Consider the following 21,840-nt stretch of genomic DNA (forward strand, 5'->3'; position numbering starts at 1 on the left):
CAAATATATTACTGATACTATGAGTTATTCTTCAGTCTATTTTTCCTCTTGTCCCATGGTTTTGACCCCTAATCTGTACACAGGAATCTTGTCTTCACTGCAGATTGGGGTCCCTGGAGTAGTCTCTGATTGGTATCCAACAAACGTTGAAGGGAATCTGTCAGTAGGATCATCGTCTATAATGGCTTGTAGGTCATAGGAAGCTGAATAAAATGATAACTTGATATCTTATATGTAAATAAGCTGTTAAGATCTATGGGCCGGACATAGCTCTCCCTGAGAATCTGCCTCCAGAGATTATTTTAAATGAAAGGAGGCGTTACCAGTGTGAACTATGTAACTAACACAGAACTGTAGAACTGAACTTTGTCTTACAAACAACACTTTAACAGCTGGAGCTCTCACAGCTCTGCTGTATTTCAACCCTGTCCGCCTGTGAGCTGGAAGCTGCAGCACTGAGAGGAACCTGCTCATGTGTCCGTAATAATCACACACAGCTCTGCAGTGAGATCAGAGAGTGGCCATCACACATCACACTGGTAACACCTCCTTTCATTTAAAATAATCTCTGGAGGCGGAATCTCAGGGAGATCTATGTCCGGCCCAGAGATCTTAACAGCTCATTTACATATAAGAAAAATTTGGATTTCTCTGGAATAAGACATCAGATTTCAGATATCAAGGTATCATTTTATTCAGCTTCTTATGACCTACATGCCCATACAGACGGCTTAGAAGGATTGATCCTTCTGACAAATTCCCTTTAAGGATGCATAAAGGCTAACAAGAGTGTAACAAGAGAACCATGTCAGAATAAGGTTAGAGGCAAGGATAATAGTTCTGTGTGAGTAAAACCTGCTTCAGGCAAGGGCATTGGGACAGTGCCTGTGTTTTGAGAACCGATAAACGTTCTAAATCTGTCGTCTTGCTTAACTACAGGAGGAAAAATACACTCAAATTAACACCAATGTTGTGGAATCGGTCTAAAAGTAAATAATTGGTCTAAAAGTGTAATTGGAGTAAAAGTTACCAGTACAGAAGAAGGTAACCAGTTTGCGTTAACAAAAATCTTAATTAATGTTTTCATTCACTGGAGAGGACATGGGGGGTGCTTACACTGTTTTTATTTGTTTCCTTATTTGAATGTATCTGATGTGTTTAATTATTCATTACTTGATATAAAATCTCTTATTGTAAGATTGAGGTTATTGAAAAAAAAGAAAACAATAAAGAGATTTGCAAAAAAAATTTTATTATTTTTTTATTATGTTTTAACCTTTATGTTTAGTCCCTTGAATAGAACTATCATTTATTAGAGCTCCAACAATTTACTGCACCCGTGGATGCAGACTGAAGACTCACCGTCTGTAGGTGTTATTACAGGATAGCCCCCAAAGCATTACTCAAGGGGTTGTCCATTTAAAACAAGTTATCCGCTATCTGCAGGTGTTAGTGGTCCAGAAAAAGGACAATTTTCACTGGTTTATACAAATCAAAGGAAAATAAAGCAACTGCATTGGAACAACAAGATAAATTTGACATCTCCTAAAATCCGAGCAGCATCACATGAAGAAATCTCAGAATAAACGTAATTTAATGTGAATCTCCCAGTCCGCAGAGACTCCTAAGGACATGTTCTCCAGACTCAGGACAGAGAGGTTTTCGTTGTAGGTGTAGCTAAGCTTTCTCTTCTCTCTACCTGAAGTAGAATATAACAAAGATGTTGAAAGTTTTCTACAATAAATATTAGTCACAGATCACTGAGAACAACATTGATTCTTTATTGGGAGATTCTGCATTAATGACAATTATACATAATATCACTTGGATTGTTACATTTGCAACAAATAAAAAATTATAATACAGTGTAAGGCAGCGCTAGTCATCATAATGGGGGTAACTCGCTTTGCTGCGACAATCAATGCACACGTGCAATGTCTTTACGTTTTTCTCACAATGTTACAGTTTATTACATCATAAGCCACAGTTCACCGGGTCCAACTCAGTGGCACGCCGACACACATATCTACAATATTCATGAGACAAGTGGCACACAGGCCCACTTGCTCCAGGTTACAGCCTACGGCAAGGTAATAATAGCAATGTTCATATCACAATGTCCATATAGCACTGGGTATTACCTTTGCCGGGTTTAGCTGTCTCAGTCCATTACGCTTGCCACCACTGTGGCTTTGTGGCTTCCCAGGTGGGGGTCTCCAGCTGTCGTTCCCTCAAAGGCCACTGACATCCACACAGGTTCCAGGCTCTGCCTTTCAGGACTCCTCACCAAGCCGGCTCTCCCTCAAAGGCCACTGACATCCACACAGGATCCAGGCTCTGCCTTTCAGGACTCCTCACCAAGCCGGCTCTCCCTCAAAGTCCACTGACATCCACACAGGATCCAGGCTCGACCTTCCAGGTACTAGGCTTCACTCCAAAGCCGCTGCCTTGCAAGGCCACTAGCATCCGCACAGGATCCAGTCTTTGCCTTTCAGGCACCAGGCTTCACTCGGCCTCACTAGGCCTCTCACACACACGGAGCACAGGCCTTAAGGCCCTGTCACACATAACAAGATCGCTAGCGAGATCGTTATTGTGTCACGGTTTTGGGATCGCTGGGGAGATGTCAAACATGCAGAACTTTCCAACGATCTCGGCCGCCCCAGCGATCTAACCAATGATCTCGGTGGTCGTTGGGACGCTTTCACACAGCAGCTATTTCAACGATCCACACCTTGATAGGGACTGTACTGTGTCAGAAAGGCGTGCATAAAATTGCTTTTCCGCGCCCCCCTCATCTCCAGTTGGTGGACGCTACTGCATTCAGATTGGGTGGCCTTGGTTTAACACTGCGTCTCCGGTCAGATGGGATCTCTACTGTGTCTCCATTAAAAATGAAAACTCATTTGAGACCCCAAACAATACCTACCTCGCTAAAGATGCCTGATTTCTTCAAAGAGGAGTCACAGCCGGAGAACGCTGGTGGGATCTGAAAAAACAAGGACGCAGTAGTGACCACCAATCGGGGACGAGGAGCGCAGAAAAGTCCAATTTATGCACGCCTACATGTCTCAGTTCTGAATCGCTAACGAGGTCGTTGATAAGGTGTCAAATACAGCGATGCACACTGCCCAGTGGGAGCGCAACGACCCAGGAATGGTCCAGGAAGCTTTGTAATGATCAGCGATCTCACAGCAGGGGCCTGATCGTTGCTACCTGTCAGACATAGCGAGATCGCTAGCGAGATCGCTATTGCGTCACCAAAAATCGTGACTCATTAGCGATCTCGCTAGCGATCTCGTTATGTGTGACGGGGCCTTTATGCCTCACACCAAACACACCTGTCTCAAATTAAGCAGGGTTTATATATCCTGTGCACACATACACCCATACTGACAGGACCTAACTGTGTGCATCAGGACCTGTGTGATGTCACAGTCATGTGACCAGTCAGTTAAAGGGGAAGGTACATGGTCCGGTAAACACATCCTGGACCATTTACAGTAATGCTAGCAAGCTGCTGCATTACAACAGTCATAATCCACAACTGATTATCACAGGATCAAAACTATAGGGGCCTAAATAATCCCTTATGTAGGGACCAGAACGAATGTAGAATAGGTCAGGGCCAAGTTACAGATTTTATCTGATCTAATAACAAAGTAATCAAGTTATAGAAATATCCAATCTGTTGAATTCTGAAGGGAATCTTAGGTTATGTGCACACAGTGCGTTTTTGATGCGTTTTAGAAATGCAGAAATGGGCCAAAAAACATTGCAAACCTTATCCCATGGTTTCCTATGATATTTTGCAAGTTCTGTGCACATGATCAGGATTTTTTCTGACTGAATTTCATGTTCAGAAAAAGAAGCAGCATGTCCATTCTTTGTGCGTTTTTCCTATATAATGCATTGGAAAAAAAAACGCATGGCAAATCCGCAGGCAAAAACGCATCAAAAAATGCATGAAAACCCATCAAAAACGCTGCGGATTCTCAGCTATGATATAAGCGTTGCCCTCCTGTCCCCAGAGTCAGAGAGTAACTATTGTTTTAATTTTTCTTTTATAAATCAATAGTACATATGAAAACAAAAAACTTTGCAATGTATCTTATCAGAAATATATGCATCTTTCTCCTCCAGGACTGATCTTTCACTCTCAATTCAGGGGTAAAAGCAGTGAAGACAGATTTTTGTATTACTGAGATAGCAGATGACAATTGGTGCTTTTAAAATTCTATAGAGAAGGGGGAGGAGCTAGAGGCCAAAACAGGCATTCCGCTGCCTGTTCTCCTGAAGTGACAGTTACAGTTCTCCATAGAACTTTGTGAGCACCAATTGTCATCTTCTATCTCAGTAATGGGAAAATCTGTATCCATTGAAGGCAGATGTTACCCATGAATTGAGAATGAGAATGAATGATCAGTCCAGGAGAAGAACAAAGCAGATTTCTCTGATAAGATATATTACAAAGTTTCTTATTTTCATGTGAACTATTGATTTAAAAAAAAAAAATTAGACTGTTACTGTTTAAGCATCGTAGTCCAGTTCCAACTACTCATCCATGCCCCTTCATTTTAGTGATCAGAAGGGGTCTTATGTCACATGGCAAACTTATTAAAACGTTTATTTAGCCTCCATGTGGACACTGCTGACAAGATCTTTAACTTTATGACAAATGCTCATCCAGAAGATGTTCTTTCTCCAAAAATGTTGCTACTCTTTTGGAGTATGTGATCTGTTTTTAAATACATTTCTCAGTCCTCTCCTCACTATTTTGATGATTTCCTTTTTGTCTGCCCCCTACCCCCTTACCCCTCATGTTCTTCCCACTGTCAGATCTTGATGGTTTAATTTGGTCATTTTAGCTGGGGATTTTGATGACAAGTGCAGTTTCTTGTTGGTCATTCCTGGGCTTGAAATTGATGCTGAAGCCACTTTTGCTTTCTTTTGGGGCTTTATTATGCAGTTTCTTCCCTCTTGGCACCGTAGATATTGTTTGTGACTTATTACTGACTTTAGATATTTGTCCAGTAGGAAGTTCATTGTATTATATATTATAACTAATGTCTGGCAATGGATTTACTGAAAGCATTTTTTATATTTGGTCATTAGGGCTGTGGAATATCATAGAAGTTGAAATCTATGAATTATTCATTATGGGATTATTTATCAAGTATTATTTTTGATCTATCGGTCTCAGTCCGGTGCTTAACGATCACGGTGGCAGAGGGTGTGACCACTACCAGACCCCTGCAGGTGGGGTGCCCGCTGATGTTAGCGCCTATTTTAGCTAATTGTGTGTCCGACGAGCCAGCACCTGCACTGCAATACAAACCGCAGGCCGACAACTGACATCAGCATGCTCATCACGGGCGGCACATGGCAGTGACGTCATGCGTCACCCAAGGCTGGCACGCTGAAGTCAGCTGCCAGCTATAGAAGAGGACGCCAAACGTTGTGGGAGCAAAGGAAGGTAAGAAGCATCTTTTTTTGGGAGTTTATAATTGGAAGAGTTCCATGATTGGGGGACATTATTACTGGTAGGGGCCAGGATGAGGACATTATAACTGTAAGGGGCCAGAAGATGAGGGACGTTATACCAGGATGGGGACATTATTATTGGAAGGGTCCCATGATTGGGGGACACTATTATTAGAAGGGGCTTAAGATGGGGGACATTATACCAGGATGGGAGACATTATTATTGGAAGGGTCCCAAGATTGGGGGACATTATTACTGGAAGGGGCGAGGATGGAGGACATTATTACTGGAAGGGGCCCAGTATGGAGACATTATACTATGAAGGGGCCTAAAATGGGGGATATTTTAATAGGAATGGACACATGATGTGATACATTATTACGGTAAGGGGATATTGTTAGAAGAGGCCAGGTCCAAATTCTTCTGGGGTCCATTGGACTCTAGTTATGCCACTGGTCCCAGGTTTTGATGTATAGGAGTCAGGTGTTTATTCTTTTGCCTCATCACTTTTTATATTGTGTTTCATCAAGGTTTTCGAGCTGTAAATAAAGATTATGGTTTATTTCATTACTTTAGAGGTTTTGACTCTCCTCTTTGTTGGATATTTGCTTGACTTGATGCATTAGTTCCTCTTTGTGCCCAAGGTGCCATCTTTAATCCCATAGTCTGAAGCTGTTTACACACTGGATATGTCCTGGGGAAGGGTTATTCTCTTGGTGGTTTTCTTTGGTTACTATAAGAATCATGAATTTACCAAGTCCTGTTTTTTATACTTTATTCTCATGATCAAAGAGTCATTCTGCTTTTATTTTACATTTTATAATAGTCAGTGTAGTTATATAAGGGCCTGCTTCTTTTGTGTAACGAGTTGTATATTTCAACATTTCCATTCTGATGAACACATAATTTATCGATTTATTTTCAATAAGCAGATGGCACCACTGTCTGATCACTTGTTAATTTTACTTTATGTTTTTTTTTTTTTATATCATGCAGCAAGGATCTACGTCTTACCAGCTTGATGTACAATGACCTCAGATGGTGATTTCTTGAAACCCATTATATGAACATTTTCTAGGGTGGATTTCACTGGGAAACAACCTAGTTTGTCAGCAGAACTAAGACGAAAAGTAAAAAAAAATGGAATTTTTTATTGGAAATGTATTAATCATTTTAAAATAAATTTAAAGCCCATATATTCTTTAATAGACATAATTGAGCAAGCAGAAGTCTACTATGAGTTAGTACATAATGGTGGTCTTCACTGCACACATGGTCCTGCCATAGAAGTCCTCCCACGTAATATACAACATAATAGGTCATGTACTGTACGGACATTGCTTCTATAAACTATTAGGATTGACTGCTTGGCTTGGATGACATCATTTTTTATAACTAAAATAACAAATATATCTTATTAAAATAGGAAGAGGAGAAACATTCCCAAAATGTGTGTTTTCAGGGTTACTAACGGCATAAACTGATGTATATTGTAAGAATTATTAGAGAATGTTTCGCCCTCTCCATTGTGCCAGGGTTTAACCCTTCTTTTGATTCTTAAACGACTACTTGAGAACTAGTCCGATGTGATATAATCCTGGCCTTATATACTGGTCCCAAAACTTAGAATCTAGTTGATATTTTTGTCATTCTCTTACCGTGAGTACAAAACATTTTTTTTAAAAGTGAATTTTCTGTGGCTGAACATGTGCTCGTGGAGGTACTGAAATGAATGACCATCATCAATGTAGATTTCTCCCACAGCTGTACCCTGAAAATAAATACAAGAGATCCATTTAGGGTAAGACCACAGGGGCGGCTGGCCCAGCCAGAGATAGTGGCATAGGTCTCATGGAGTCTATGATCCATGCCAAGCAGACAGTGAAGTAAATGGAGGCAGACAGTGAAGTAAATGGGGGCAGACAGTGAAGTAAATGGAGGCAGACAGTGAAGTAAATGGAGGCAGACAGTGAAATAAATGGAGGCAGATAGTGAAGTAAATGGAGGTAGATAGTGAAGTAAATGGAGGCAGACAGTGAAATAAATGGAGGTAGACAGTGAAGTAAATGGAGACATAGCAAATGGCTCCAGTTTCCAGTATGGGACCCTTAACTGTAATGATTCTGTTATCATTCATGTTTAAATTTTTTTACAAATATACAACATTACTTATTGATCATGGAAATTTGACTCCCACTCTATGATCCTTAAAGTGCCCATACACCTATAATGAGTAGTAGCTAGAGATAAACCTACACGAGGAAAGACTCTCATAGGACAGTATCGTATACACTTAATCTCTGAGAGTGGGTAGAGTTGAGATACCCGCTGGTAACCATAAGGACTCATTCAGACGTCCATGCAAATCGGTCCAAGGCCGGCTGTCCATGGGTTTCCCGAACATGACGGCCTTATAGAAATACATAAAGTTGTCATGCTCCAATTGGGAGAGCCATGTCCAGTTCGTTAATTGCGGTCCGTGCTCAGATGTCTCAATTAGCCCTTAGGTGTTGTGTCTAGAAGTTGATGGTCCTGTTGTTGCTGCCCGTCCGATTTAAACAAGTAAGAAGCCTTACAGATCACAGTCTTGTAGATCAAGGCTGAATATGCGGTTGCAATGCGGACAAATGAAGATCCGTAAGCCAAAGGATGCAGGAACAATAGTGACTTTATTTAGGATGTCCAATCTACGCGTTTCAAACTGGTAATGTGTTAATCCTGATGAATGGTTCTGTTCATCCCTGACATGCTTAGATATGGACATCCTCAATAAAGTTAATATTGTTTCAGCATCCTTTGGCTTATGGATCTTCATTTGCCTTAAGCATCCAATCCTGATGCACAATATTGATCTTTTTAAAGAATACACCTTCAACAGCTGTTGATCAAAAGTTTGTTCAGCCGACAACTATTCCCGTTAAGCCTGCCACTCACATGCACACTCAGTTCAGTCGAGAATGCATGTGTTCGACCAGTGCGACCAAAATTGGGGGATGTGGTCGACTTTGCCCATGTGTATTTAAGCACCTTTTAAAATGAAATATTTACAATATTTCCATGCACAACAATGCAAGAAAAAGCCTAAGAGACCTTGATCTTTGTGTTCTCAAGCTTAGAAGTGTGCCATAACATTGTATGGGACTACTCATGTTAATAAGTGGTGACGAAGACGAGGGTTGGTTTAGCTGATGAACTGAGCCAAACAGACAGTGGCTTCAAACATGTCACAGACACACAGGAAGCGGGTGGAGGCTACATGCCACTTGAGGCTGCAAGGAAAACTTCTTGGACCACATGAAATTGAGTGTAATTGGGAGATCCTTGAAGTTTTGAAAAAAATGAATTTAATGCCATGTCATGATTAGGAGTGGGTTAAACGCGTAGGCTCTGTACCTCATTTTATGATGTTACTCTGTTACAATATGTTTGTGCTCAGTCAATAATGAAGATTTCATACTTTATCCATGTGGCTGGACTAAAGATGCATTTTTAAATTAATTTAATATATTAAAACTTATTAGCAAGTTGTTTTATTTCACTTCTGCCCAGCACAGAACGTTTTTCTTTTGACAAGAGACAACCACTTTAGTCAATGCCACAGACAATATTCTAATTAACCAACTTGTCATTCTTCCTGAGAATGAAGCCATTCACCTTACGATCTAGTGCTACACGTAGCTCATATGGAGAATTGTCCATCCAGCCTGATGATTTCCCAATTGTTGTCTGTAAAGGAATAATAGATCCTCCACGTTGATAAACTGGAATCTGCATGAAAAAAAAACAATGTAGTTATAGTACACCACCTAGTAATGGCCTCCAGGCTTACAATGCCCAGGTCTCACATTCCATACTCCCAAACAGATTGTTCTACAGAAATAGTCAGAAATCTAGAACTCATTTCTACACCCAGTTCAGTGCAATATGAAGGTATTGTGGAAATGCAGGTGACACAAGAGGATTTCACACTGAACTGAATTTTATGCTTTACTCTAGAACAATATTTTGGGGATAACAATTCACTTGCAAATGACAGGTAATATTAAGGCTATGTGCCCACGTTGCATTTATGAAGCAGAAAATTTCTGCTGCATAAATGCAAGTCCTCTCCCGGAAAAACGCATGCGGAATTCCGCACGCGTTTATCGCGCATTTTTCGCGCGTTTATCACGCGTTTTCCACATGCGGAATTGCCTTGCGTTTTTTATGCATTGGACAAAGGCAATTCCGCTTGCGGAAACGCAAAATTAAATGACATGCTGCGGATTTTTGAACGTGGCATAAACGCTGCGGAAAAATCCGCAGCATGTGCATAGAACTTGCGGAATCCCATTGGGGACCATGGGGTGCGGATATACATGCGTTTTTCAAGCGTTTACGCTGCGGAAATTCCGCAGCATATACGCTTGAAAAATGCTACGTGGGCACACAGCCTTACTTCTGTCCATCATCTCCTGTGCAGGTGCAGCTATCAGGAGTTGTATGGTGAAGGAGTCATGAGCTGAGCTTGACCTCTTTCACCTCTCGGACCCACTACAATATGAGCATGGGGTGTCATTGGCAGTCTGCAGTGAAATAATGGTCTCTGTGTCAGCCATACTGCTATAATAAGTCCTGTCAGGCATATAGGAGGCACTAAGTGCAATCCCAGTGTATATCATGGACGAATGAGCCTGGCTTTGGTGATGTCAATGATTTGACCCTAAAAGTTTCGACCCTAGTACCAAGTTAAAAAGCACAGCAAGAGGACACAAAAAATAACAAAAAAATAGCAGAAAAAAGGCAGCCGTACTTACCAATACAGGCACAAAATGAATGCACTCATAGGATGCAACAGTTCCCCAGGCGGAGGGGCAGCACAGGTGCAAAATAGTAATGGAGCAATCACTCACACACCGACCAATTCATGGAGGGGGTAGCTGCCTAGTATTATAAATGCACACAGATGAGGCTTTTATAGAACGCCAGTCACACAGATACCTGTGGTGCACAGTGTCTGGCTTATAGCCTATTAGTGATGCTCATACTATGAATATCAGGCGGGCTGCCCAGCAGTATATAAGTGCACCCCACAAGGACAGACAACCTTATATACAAGGTCATCATTGATGGGCACAACTGCATAGAAATGAAAGAAAATGTGCAGTATAACATATATGAGGTATTACATAAATGGAATACAAAAATATAACCAGCCGCCCCTTACCTCCTCTAGTGTGACCCCTTACCTCCTCTAATGTGACGTTCACTGTTTGTTTGTGGGAGATACCAATGGAATTGAAGTTTCGAAAGTCATACCAGTGCTATAGAGGAAAGATATTAGAATAGTTACATAGTTTGTGAGTTGAACAAAAACATAAGTTTATACATTTCATAAATAATTGATCCATAGAAAGGCAAAGTGACCTGTGAACTCCAAACACAAATTCCTACCTGACCTCATGTCAGGCATATCGCTGGGTTACCATTGTCCTTGTCCAGATCCCGGGCTGTTAGTCTGTGTGCCGCTCTCTTCTGTTGAGAGCACATGCCAGTTTAGCTATGTGAAGCAAGGCACGTGTACTGGGCTATGGGGGGCTCAGACAGGATAGGGCCACCCTTACTGTTTTACACAGCAGAGGGGAGGGAAGAAATACTCCCATATCTTTGATAATAGTGAGAAAGAGAAAATGCTCTTTACATCCACCCGCTTTTAAAAGAGTTTTTATGCTAAAACTGTGCGCAGTCCAGTGATTTTTTTTCATTCACCCTGTCACTAGTCCCCTAATATATATAATTATATTTATTTTTTTCCTTCTATATGAAATTTCATGGTTTGCTTCTCTTCAGTTAAGTCATGTGACCTCATGGTGACCCCCTGGGAATGACACGGCTTTATGATCTCTGAAGGTGGTCACCACCCCAGTCTCCAGAACTGCCTGTATGATGAAATTGCATGGACTGTAGCAATTAAGTTCTTCATAGGAAGGAATACAAACTCCTATCACCATTACTGATGATGACTAGTCAGCACTGGTTACAAAATTATAATGAAGGTGGTCACCATCCCAGTCTCCAGAACTGCCTGTATGATGAAATTGTGTAGCACCCTGAGGATTCGGCTGCTACAGGGGTATTGCACCTCAACCCAGAGGTGTGGTATTCCACTCCCGGGTAAGGATGGAGTGTGGAACTGAGCTCAGTTAGCTGCATGCACTACACACATCCCATTTCCGGAGGACAGACCAATGGTACTCCCACTTAATAATGTGCAGGTACGACCGAGTCTGTCCTTGGCTGGAGTGGGAGGGGGGTGGTACACCCCAGTAGTGTAGGGGCAGATAGGGGGAGCAGCCTGGGTAAAGTTAGGAGCTCATTGGGTGCTGGTCACCTGAGCTCACACATAGAGGGAGTATTTAAGGTGGGCGCCATCTAAGATCAGGGTCAGTCTGTGAGAAGTCAGCCAGTCAGTAAGTCTTTGCAGAGGAGTGGAAGAGAGCAGAGGAGCAGAGCAGCCCCAGAGCCAAGAGTGAGAGAGGAGTTTGAAAGACCCAGAGGGGGAGAAAGAAGGAACTCTGAGAGCCCAAATTAAATCAAAGGGTGAAGAGTTGGCAACAGGGTACCGGATCCCAAGCTGGCAGAGGCTACAGCACACCTTAGCCAGGAACCGGAGGCCGTGGGCAGAATCTGCCACGGCCACCCACTATATCCACCCAGAAGGCAGACCACGCATAGGGTCAGGGAACCCAGAGGCAAGGGTTCGCCAACAAGAGGCCCGAGGGAGCCGGACATAGGTGGATCCCTGGTGGGGAAGGCCAGAGACGAGGACAGGACAGAAAGGGAGCTCAGAACCACGCTCCAGAACTACTTGGGGGTTGGCCGAGTCCAGGACCTGGTGGACGCAGCACGGCTCGGGTGGTCACTCAAGGCCGGAGTGACCGGTACAAGAACAGCAGTAAGTAAAGAACCCTGAACTGCACAACCCGACTCTGACTCTCATTACCATCTTCCCTGCACTTCCACAACCACCATCCTCTGCACCTGACCCCCTGAGGCTATACCCCTCCCGTTGGGGGTTATACTACCTAAGCTGCACAAACACCATCAGCCTCAGCGGACCCTGCTGCAGCGGCGGCCGAAGTGACCGCAATTCAACGGGTGGCGTAGTCGACATAAAGAACTTTAGTAACATCAGTAAGGACTGCCACACACTGAGCTTGACACCCTGGGCACGGACCGGGTCACAGCCACTCGGAGACTACAACCCCCATCTGATCCGGCTCCGGGTATCCCTAACAACACTGGCCCAGGGGGCGCGTCAACTTTGGTGTAGTCGGCAGGATTACGTGCCCGCAACAACCGGGTACTGCGTGCCTGAAGAAAAGTTCACCGTTACCTTAAAAAGAAGTCTCCTGCCGGTTCCGGAGGGTCCCCGCCATCGGGCCCCATCACAGGTCGTTTCCCGCCGGTTGTCCGCCATTTGCAGCTTTTTCCCGCCATCCATGGAGTTTCCCGCCACTGGGAGACGATTCCCGCCATTTCCGAAGATTTCCCGCCTTGGAAGAGCGGACGCCATTATGGGCGTGCCAGAGGGTGGCAAAAGGCCACCTCCCATCGTGGGCCAGGTCGAAGAATGGCGCCAAAAGCGGAAACCGCGCCCACCAACAGAGACTGTGATGCTGGAAGTGTCCATCAGCGTGAGAGAACTGCCCCTGGAACTGACAATCACTAAGTTGCCCCGGGACCACCCTCGATGTGGGCGGAGACAGAAGAAGAGAACAAAGATGGGTGTCGCCTGGAGCAGTCTGGAGAGAGCGCACCCGGAGACAAGACGTCTGGAAGAGAGTCCAGAGAGAGCACACCCGGAGATGGAGGGAGAGCCAGGCAGCACCGACCCAGTGGTCAGGAGCCTGATGCGGGCCGCCACTCCAGGCAGCACCGACCCAGTGGTCAGGAGCCTGTTGCAGGTCGCCACTCCAGAAGGCCTGCTGGAGATCCTAACACAGCTCCCCCGAGACCGGGAGTGTGCACAGACCGCGCTGGAGGGCCTCGCACGGAGGATGGCCCGGGTGCAGCGAGAGACGTTGGCGGAGTGGAGCCGAGAGATGGCCCAGCAGACCGAGACTCGTCAGCGGAGCACGCCACCCGAGACGAGGAGACAGACCGCCTCTGAGGATGGCGCAGGAGGACTGAAGGCCGGAGACGGCGCCGAGAAGGGAGCCGAACGAATGGAGGCAGGTAAAGGGGACGTCACTACCCCGAGCCGGGAAACCGCGTGCCTGCCCCAGCTCCCCGTCGCAGAGCCCGAAGTACCCCCTGCCGTGCCCGTCGCTGCAACGTCACCGCCGCAGACTAGGCCTCAAACGGAAGCCGCGACCCCTGTGACGTCACACGCCTCGACCCCGAGCGTGGCCAAGCAGGAAGTACCATCGGCCTGGTCGCAAGGCCTAGTACCCCCGGGCGACGCAATACCAACAGCGCCCCCTACCTCCGCGGAGCCCCCGGCCTGGTCGCAGGGCCAAGTAACACAGGGCGCCGCCGTTCTTACGGTGCCCTTTACTTTCAAAGTGCCCCAAGCCTGGTCGCAAGGCCTGGGCAACCTGGGCGCCGCTACCACCACGGCGCCCATAACACCTAAAGTACCGCACCTGGGTGAGGACCTGTTCGCCCAGCATACGTGCCCGGATGGGCAGCCCTTCGTATGGCCCCAGGAATACATCCAGCTGGAGCTGCAAAAAGCAAGGGCCATGTGCGAACCCCTGATCCCGGCTCCAAAGCCCATGAAGAGGATCTCGCCCCCGCTAGAAGAGACCCAGTTTGAGTGGGATCCCACCGGAGAAGACCTCATGGGGTTCACTCAGGAGACTCGGGCAGCCGCAGCGGAGCGTGCAGAGTGCTGCCGCCAGCAGCTCGAGGTCTTTGAGAGGGAGCGGAGAGAGAGGCGGGTCCGGGAACAACAAGCCCAAATAAGGAGCGCGGAGCAGAAGAGCCGGACCAGGAGAAACCCCCGTGCAGCGCATGGTCCCCGTACCATCGGGACTGTGATAAAGTTCAATCTGCAGCATGGGTGGGGTTTCATCAGGGATCACCGCACCCCAGGCGACGTCTTCGTGACCAGGAGAGACGTTGAGTCCCACCTACCGGAGGGACACAGAGGTCGTGACCTGTATTTAGGGGACGAGGTCACCTTCACCCGGCACAAGTGTGCCAAAGGACCCTACGCCCTCCATGTGCATCGCCTGACGGAGGAGGAGCTGCGGTGTGAGGAGGAGCAAGAGGACCCGGACGGGTCTGAAACTGAAACTGTCCACAAAGAAAGGGCAGGAGGACGCCGTCGTTGAGTACGGTAGTGAAGAGACTGTATAAAGTTACCCGTTAGGGTATATGCCATGCTGCTAATTTAAATATGGTCCCCGTTGGGACAAGTGTGAACTGTTCCAGTGTGTCCCATTTCCCCACTGACCGAGGACTGAGAGCGGTCATCCCTTTCCTAATATCTGGCCGAGGACTGAGAGCGGCCATATCCCCTTGTATATAGTTGCGCTTCCTAAAGCGCCCCCTACCGGTTTTATAGGAAACCGTGTTTCTTCAAGAGACTGTCGCACTTTACCCGGTCACAAGTTGCACCGTGACCGGAGGTACCAGAAGACAAGAATGTTTTTATGAAAAGTTTATATGAAAAGTTTATGCTGATATGTATGATGTTTTATATGTTTTATATGTTTATGTTTATGAAAAAAATTGTATGTTTTGGTGTTTTTTTTTTTATCTTACAGCCCGAGGACGTGCTGTGATTTACCAGGGGGGAATGTAGCACCCTGAGGATTCGGCTGCTACAGGGGTATTGCACCTCAACCCAGAGGTGTGATATTCCACTCCCGGGTAAGGATGGAGTGTGGAACTGAGCTCAGTTAGCTGCATGCACTACACACATCCCATTTCCGGAGGACAGACCAATGGTACTCCCACTTAATAATGTGCAGGTACGACCGAGTCTGTCCTTGGCTGGAGTGGGAGGGGGGTGGTACATCCCAGTAGTGTAGGGGCAGATAGGGGGAGCAGCCTGGGTAAAGTTAGGAGCTCATTGGGTGCTGGTCACCTGAGCTCACACATAGAGGGAGTATTTAAGGTGGGCGCCATCTAAGATCAGGGTCAGTCTGTGAGAAGTCAGCCAGTCAGTAAGTCTTTGCAGAGGAGTGGAAGAGAGCAGAGGAGCAGAGCAGCCCCAGAGCCAAGAGTGAGAGAGGAGTTTGAAAGACCCAGAGGGGGAGAAAGAAGGAACTCTGAGAGCCCAAATTAAATCAAAGGGTGAAGAGTTGGCAACAGGGTACCGGATCCCAAGCTGGCAGAGGCTACAGCACACCTTAGCCAGGAACCGGAGGCCGTGGGCAGAATCTGCCACGGCCACCCACTATATCCACCCGGAAGGCAGACCACGCATAGGGTCAGGGAACCCAGAGGCAAGGGTTCGCCAACAAGAGGCCCGAGGGAGCCGGACATAGGTGGATCCCTGGTGGGGAAGGCCAGAGACGAGGACAGGACAGAAAGGGAGCTCAGAACCACGCTCCAGAACTACTTGGGGGTTGGCCGAGTCCAGGACCTGGTGGACGCAGCACGGCTCGGGTGGTCACTCAAGGCCGGAGTGACCGGTACAAGAACAGCAGTAAGTAAAGAACCCTGAACTGCACAACCCGACTCTGACTCTCATTACCATCTTCCCTGCACTTCCACAACCACCATCCTCTGCACCTGACCCCCTGAGGCTATACCCCTCCCGTTGGGGGTTATACTACCTAAGCTGCACAAACACCATCAGCCTCAGCGGACCCTGCTGCAGCGGCGGCCGAAGTGACCGCAATTCAACGGGTGGCGTAGTCGACATAAAGAACTTTAGTAACATCAGTAAGGACTGCCACACACTGAGCTTGACACCCTGGGCACGGACCGGGTCACAGCCACTCGGAGACTACAACCCCCATCTGATCCGGCTCCGGGTATCCCTAACAACACTGGCCCAGGGGGCGCGTCAATTGCATGGACTGTGGCAATGAAGTTCTTCATAGGAAGGAATACAAACTCCTATCACCATTACTGATGATAACTAGTCAGCACTGGTTACAAAATTATAATGAAGGTGGTCACCAGCGCAGTCTACAGAACTGTCTGTATGATGAAACTGCATGGACTGTACAAATGAAGTATTCAACAGTGGATGATGAAATTACTATCACTGAAACTGATGAATGCACAGCTCCTCTCACACATTATAATGGAGCAGCTCACCCTCTCTGAGTGTATACTCACAATCTATTAGCTTATCTAAGAGAAAATAGAGGAAAGGATATCCTCTGTGCTTCCACAGCAGGCAGAGATGATACTGATACTATTTGCCCATGTGATGCTGTACTGATGCATTATGAGATTTATAGCAGAGCATGTAGGAGAAAGAAGCAGAGTGAAATCTGGGAATCAAAATGGAGACTGAAGAAAAGCAAGGAGGATCCTGAACTGCATTTATTTAATTACGCCATATGCAAAAGAAGTACAGAATGTGATAGACAATCGGGTGTGGTGCAGGGATGGAAAACAAGTCATTAGACTAATCCTTTAAAAAGGTTATTACAACATACACCAACTGTCCTATGCATAGACCATAGACCATATCATTAGAATTTAGCAAAAAGATTTACGAGACCCAGGTCAATTTTGCCACAATGGTAGTTAATAGCCATGAGACCAGAGCACTGTGAACCTCCAATTACCTGCAACATCCTTGGGGCCTCCTCTCATTATTAGGCTGCCACAATGTCATGTGTGGGTTGTGCTGCAGTGTAAAGCCATCGGGGGTCTACTAATCAGAAGAAGCATCGTGGATGCTGCAGGTAGAAGGAAGGTTCACAGTGCTCTGGTCTGATGGCCATGGACTACCAACATGGCTGTTGGACAAGGATCCTCTCAATCTTTTTGCTGAACTCTACAGATTGTAGATCTGTAACAGCTCCATGTATTATGAGTTTTTGATGACAGTAATGCCATCTTATAATGCTTTCTTTACCTCCTTGCGATTGTGTATTTCGGCACATAGAGTTTTGTTATAGAGGCAGTCTAAAATTGCTGCATCCATCATTTTCCATATGTAAGTAATTTTTTCCTTTAGTGATTAATAAAGGATGTATAATTAGGTCCATATGTGAGCTATAACAGTGGCAATTTCACTCCTAAAATATGATACATCAGTTGTAAAGAAATAGCTTTAAAAATGATCTGCTACCTTACAATACCTTTACTGAATAAATATGGTACCATACAGAGCTGGAAGGGTGTAAGATGATACAATATGTTCCATAGTATTATGTGCATAAAGCTCTAACAGGAGAGAATGCCTACAGGCACACACCCAAAAGCAAACTGACAACTAGGCACAAACACTTCCATTCAAAGACTCATTTCAGTATTGACTTTGAGCGATATACCTCTCCATGGCCAGGAAAAATCACATCAATGGAAATGACTCCCGGGTCTAAAACTGGGGCAACTAATAAAGCATTTCCTATGAACAAAAATATAATAGTTATTATATTGGTAGCAGGCAGTGCTATGCATGACAAACGTGAATGCATGCGTCAGAATTCAGACTAGTCTTCATTGGAAAAAAAGGTGACAAACTTATAAACTTAGTAATAACAGCACTTTAAGTAGCCCTCAGGCTCACAATAGAAAAATCACAAACACATGATGCATATACAAAATATTTGGTGCCATCCTTTTTACTCTTTCTGGTGCAGCTCCTTTGATTTCTAGTTCCATATTAATTTCTGTAACTTTTCTGCCAGAGTTTAATCTATGCCCGCTGCTTCCAAGAGCAAGAAGAGAGTGTGCGAGACTACAATATACAAATAGCTCCTTCAGAGAGGAAGAGGACAGAACTCTAATGCCACTTATTGGAAGTAGCAATCTTAAAGGTCAATATCGACCCCTCAACGAGCCTTGTCACATGGCTATGGATACAAAGCCAAAACAGATTCTGCATTTGCAGACATATGTTTGAGGTGCTTGCCAGACAAAGTCCTCTCACCCTGCCAATCCAGTCTCCCTGCTTTACACTAATGAGGAGCAAACACCCTGAAACATGTGTCTGCAAATGGAGTTTCTGATTTGGCTTCTTATCCCATGTTATATGGCAAGGCCCTTTAAAGGATCAATATCGACTATTAGCTTTGGCTCACAAATACCGATGTAAAATACTGGCCAAATACTGAATGTATGAACATGGCCTTATAGTTTAGAGTTCTAATTCTCTTCCTCTCTGAAAATTATATTTGCATATTTAAAGAAGCCCTCCCATGAAGTTTTTTTTTCTACAAATGTGTATATAGTGTGTATGTAGTGAATATATTCACCTACTTTTTCCTTCTCCGGTCTACAACGCCGTTCCACTCCTTTTCTAAGTGACGTCACCGCTCTGCAGACTCCTCAGGTCACACTGCGCTCTGAGTGACCCGGAAGCCTATTTTACAATGAAGTCTGTAGAACATCAGAACAAAGCTCAGAACGAGGCTCCATAGGCTTTCAGGCTTATAATGTAAAAGAGACTTCCGGCTCATGCACAGAGTTATCCGAAGAGTCTGAATAGTGGTGACGTCACTGACAAGAGGAACTGAAAGGTGCTGGATGCCGGAGAAGATGAGTATATTAACACACACGCTACACTACATACACATTTACACACATTTAGTTAAAAAAAAAAACTTTAATGGGAGGGCTTCTTTAAATTCCCAGAAGAGCATTACTTGGCATGTCGATGGGTTACCATGTTGGTTCGGACTTGCTGAAGACTCCCATGACTGCCATCTTGGTACTCCTGCAACAAGCTGAGCTTCATAGGAGATTATCATTTACACTATATATTCACAGGTTCGAGTCCCCTACCTGTTTTATCACAGGAGTGACTGTTTTTACCATGTTTCTAGACCTCTCAGTTCACCATAAATGAAGTCAGTGACATATAAGCTCACTGGCCATTGGAGCTCGTACGTCATTGACTTCATTTTGGATGAGCTCAAACGGCCAGTGAGCTTATTTGTTACTGACTTGATTTATGATGAGCTCACAGGACTAGAAACATGGAAGAAATACTCACTCTTGTAACAAAACAGACAGGCATTGAAATTGTGTTCCCTCACACAAACAAACATCTGCAGCCCCTGCTGTTTCCTCTGATCGCTCACTTATCACAAGTGACTTATGTCCCCACTACCCCACCTCAGCCAGTAGCGGTGGTATGCTCCAACCATGAACTGGAGCAGAACTGTGTGGTCAAACACATCGCAAATAACAGTACGTAGCAGGAGCGCATTTATAAGATTATCTCAGCACAGGAACGTTTTTTTTAACACATCCTATTGTAGAAATTATTATTACTCCAAGATCTATTAATTAAAATGTGTTTTGATTGTGGGAAAACCTTTATAAGCAGCTATTCCTTTTGACTCCACAATAACCTTAACCTTGACAAGCCAAGCATGCAGAATGGAATTAATTGCATTGCACAAAAAAATAAATATACTTGTTTCTGTACAATCATTTTAATAGTTTTTTATTTCCTGTACAGGTTCCTTGGTGGGTCATGACAACTTGCAGTAGTGGCATACTAGAAGGTCCCAATGGATTCCCACTGCATTGAGGACACTGTAAGTACAACTTTGGGATGGGGTGGGTGCCTTTTGTTTTTTTGCAGGATTGATCACTTTAAAACTTCCCAAAGTTGAGGGACTGTTTCATGAAGACGATCCAGTCTACCTGACCATCAGGCCATTAGACATTATTGAGGGTAGTCCCTCTCCATAAGCCAAGGTGAAGAGCTGCTCTGTAGGGCCAGACTTGCCTTCTTCTGGCCATATCAGATGAGTGTTGTGTATACGATGCTTTTTTATCATCGCATTCTTACCTGTCAGAGTCTACATTCTATTTCTAGTTACTTTCAGTTATATCCAACTTACATTGTTTCTATTTGTAGTTACTTTCAGTTACATCCAAGTTACATTGTTGCTATTTCTAGTTACTTCCGGTTACATCTCCTTCGCATTGTTGCTTTTCCTGTTTTGTTGGATTGCAACCAATTGGAATGAAAATGTGTTTTAAATTTGACTTTATGAAATGGTTCTAGCAAAATAGTTAACATGGTGTGTATTATGGCATCCAAAGAGTTCAATTTTGGTCTCATCTGACCAGACTATATTCTTCCAGTATTTCACAGGCTTGTCTAAATGTTGTTGAGCAAACTGAACATGCTTTTTGTTCAGCAATAGAGTCTTGCATGATGAGTGTGCATACAGGCCATGGAGGTCAAGTGCATTACTTATTGTTAGCTTTGAAATAATTGTACCTGCTGATTCCAGGTCTTTCTGTAGCTCTCTACAGGTGGTCCTTGGCTCTGATAACTCAATTCACTCCTCTGTCTGAAATCTTGCGGGGAGCACCTGGTCATCGCCGGTTTATGGTGCAATTATGTTCTTTCCACTTCCAGATTATGGCCCCAACAGTGCTCACTGGAACCTTCAGTAATGTAGAAATACACCTCCATACACTTGTATTGAGCAAGGCCACGCCGCCCACCGGATGGTCACATCACTAGACAGGGCTCGGCTTCGCTTTATACAAGTGTATGGAGCGAGGCCGCGCCCACTAAACGGGCTCTGGCCAGGTGTACGCATAACGTATACGTGCCCGCCAATCTCGGCTGAGAATCCGGCTCACCACGACAGCAGACAGTACCTGCACTGGAGAGATTCATAAATCTGCAGTCGCATAGAGTGACTGCGGACTTATCAATTTAGACTGGACAACCTTTTAATTATTGATTCTCTCTTAAAACATTTTTTGCACTTTCGGTGTAAATAAAATTATAAAACCTCTCCTCAAAATCAATCTGAAATCCAAGTTGTAATACAACAAAACAGTAAAAAAAATATGAATACTTTTTGCAAGGCGCTGTACACCTAATAGCGGCAGCCAATTTTTTTTTTACTATTAAAAGTAATAATTGCAGCATATGACTTTATAAGTGTCTCACCGAGCATGTACTGCTGATCTACTCCAAAAGCATCCTGATACTTGGGAAATTCCACCCACAAAGGCCTGTTGGTTGAAAAAAAGAGGAATATTAATTATAGACTCACACACATACACACGTGGTCAAAATTGTTGTTACCCCTCGTTTATTGAAAGAAAAACCCACAATGGTCACAAAAATAACTTGAATCTGGCAAAAGTAATAATAAATTAAAAATCTATGAAAATGAACAAATGAAAGTCAGTCATTGCTTTTCAGCCCTGCTTCCACAGAATTTTTCAAAAAATTAACCTCATGAAATAGG

General features: G+C 44.7%; 1 protein-coding gene across 3 annotated transcripts in view; it reads right to left on the reverse strand.

Moving 5' to 3' along the window:
- Positions 1 to 1,286: 1,286 nt before the first annotated feature.
- Positions 1,287 to 21,840, reverse strand: part of GANC (glucosidase alpha, neutral C) — a 90,603-nt gene continuing 70,049 nt past the window's right edge. For 2 of the 3 annotated variants that reach the window (XM_073639090.1, XM_073639091.1), the window contains 7 exons: positions 21,537 to 21,601; positions 17,938 to 18,014; positions 10,714 to 10,788; positions 9,140 to 9,253; positions 7,144 to 7,256; positions 6,500 to 6,603; positions 1,287 to 1,699 (listed from right to left, as the gene is read on the reverse strand). In XM_073639090.1, coding sequence (XP_073495191.1) covers positions 1,578 to 1,699; positions 6,500 to 6,603; positions 7,144 to 7,256; positions 9,140 to 9,253; positions 10,714 to 10,788; positions 17,938 to 18,014; positions 21,537 to 21,601 — 670 coding nt within the window. In that variant the 3' untranslated portion in view covers positions 1,287 to 1,577. Of the gene's footprint in view, positions 1,700 to 2,925; positions 2,990 to 6,499; positions 6,604 to 7,143; positions 7,257 to 9,139; positions 9,254 to 10,713; positions 10,789 to 17,937; positions 18,015 to 21,536; positions 21,602 to 21,840 lie in introns of all 3 variants that reach the window. The other variant, XM_073639092.1, reaches the window with a different exon arrangement.

This window comes from Phyllobates terribilis, unplaced genomic scaffold, assembly GCF_046119375.1.
Source record: "Phyllobates terribilis strain yellow unplaced genomic scaffold, ASM4611937v1 Scaffold_7__3_contigs__length_470593459, whole genome shotgun sequence".
Classification (NCBI taxonomy): Eukaryota; Metazoa; Chordata; class Amphibia; order Anura; family Dendrobatidae; genus Phyllobates; species Phyllobates terribilis.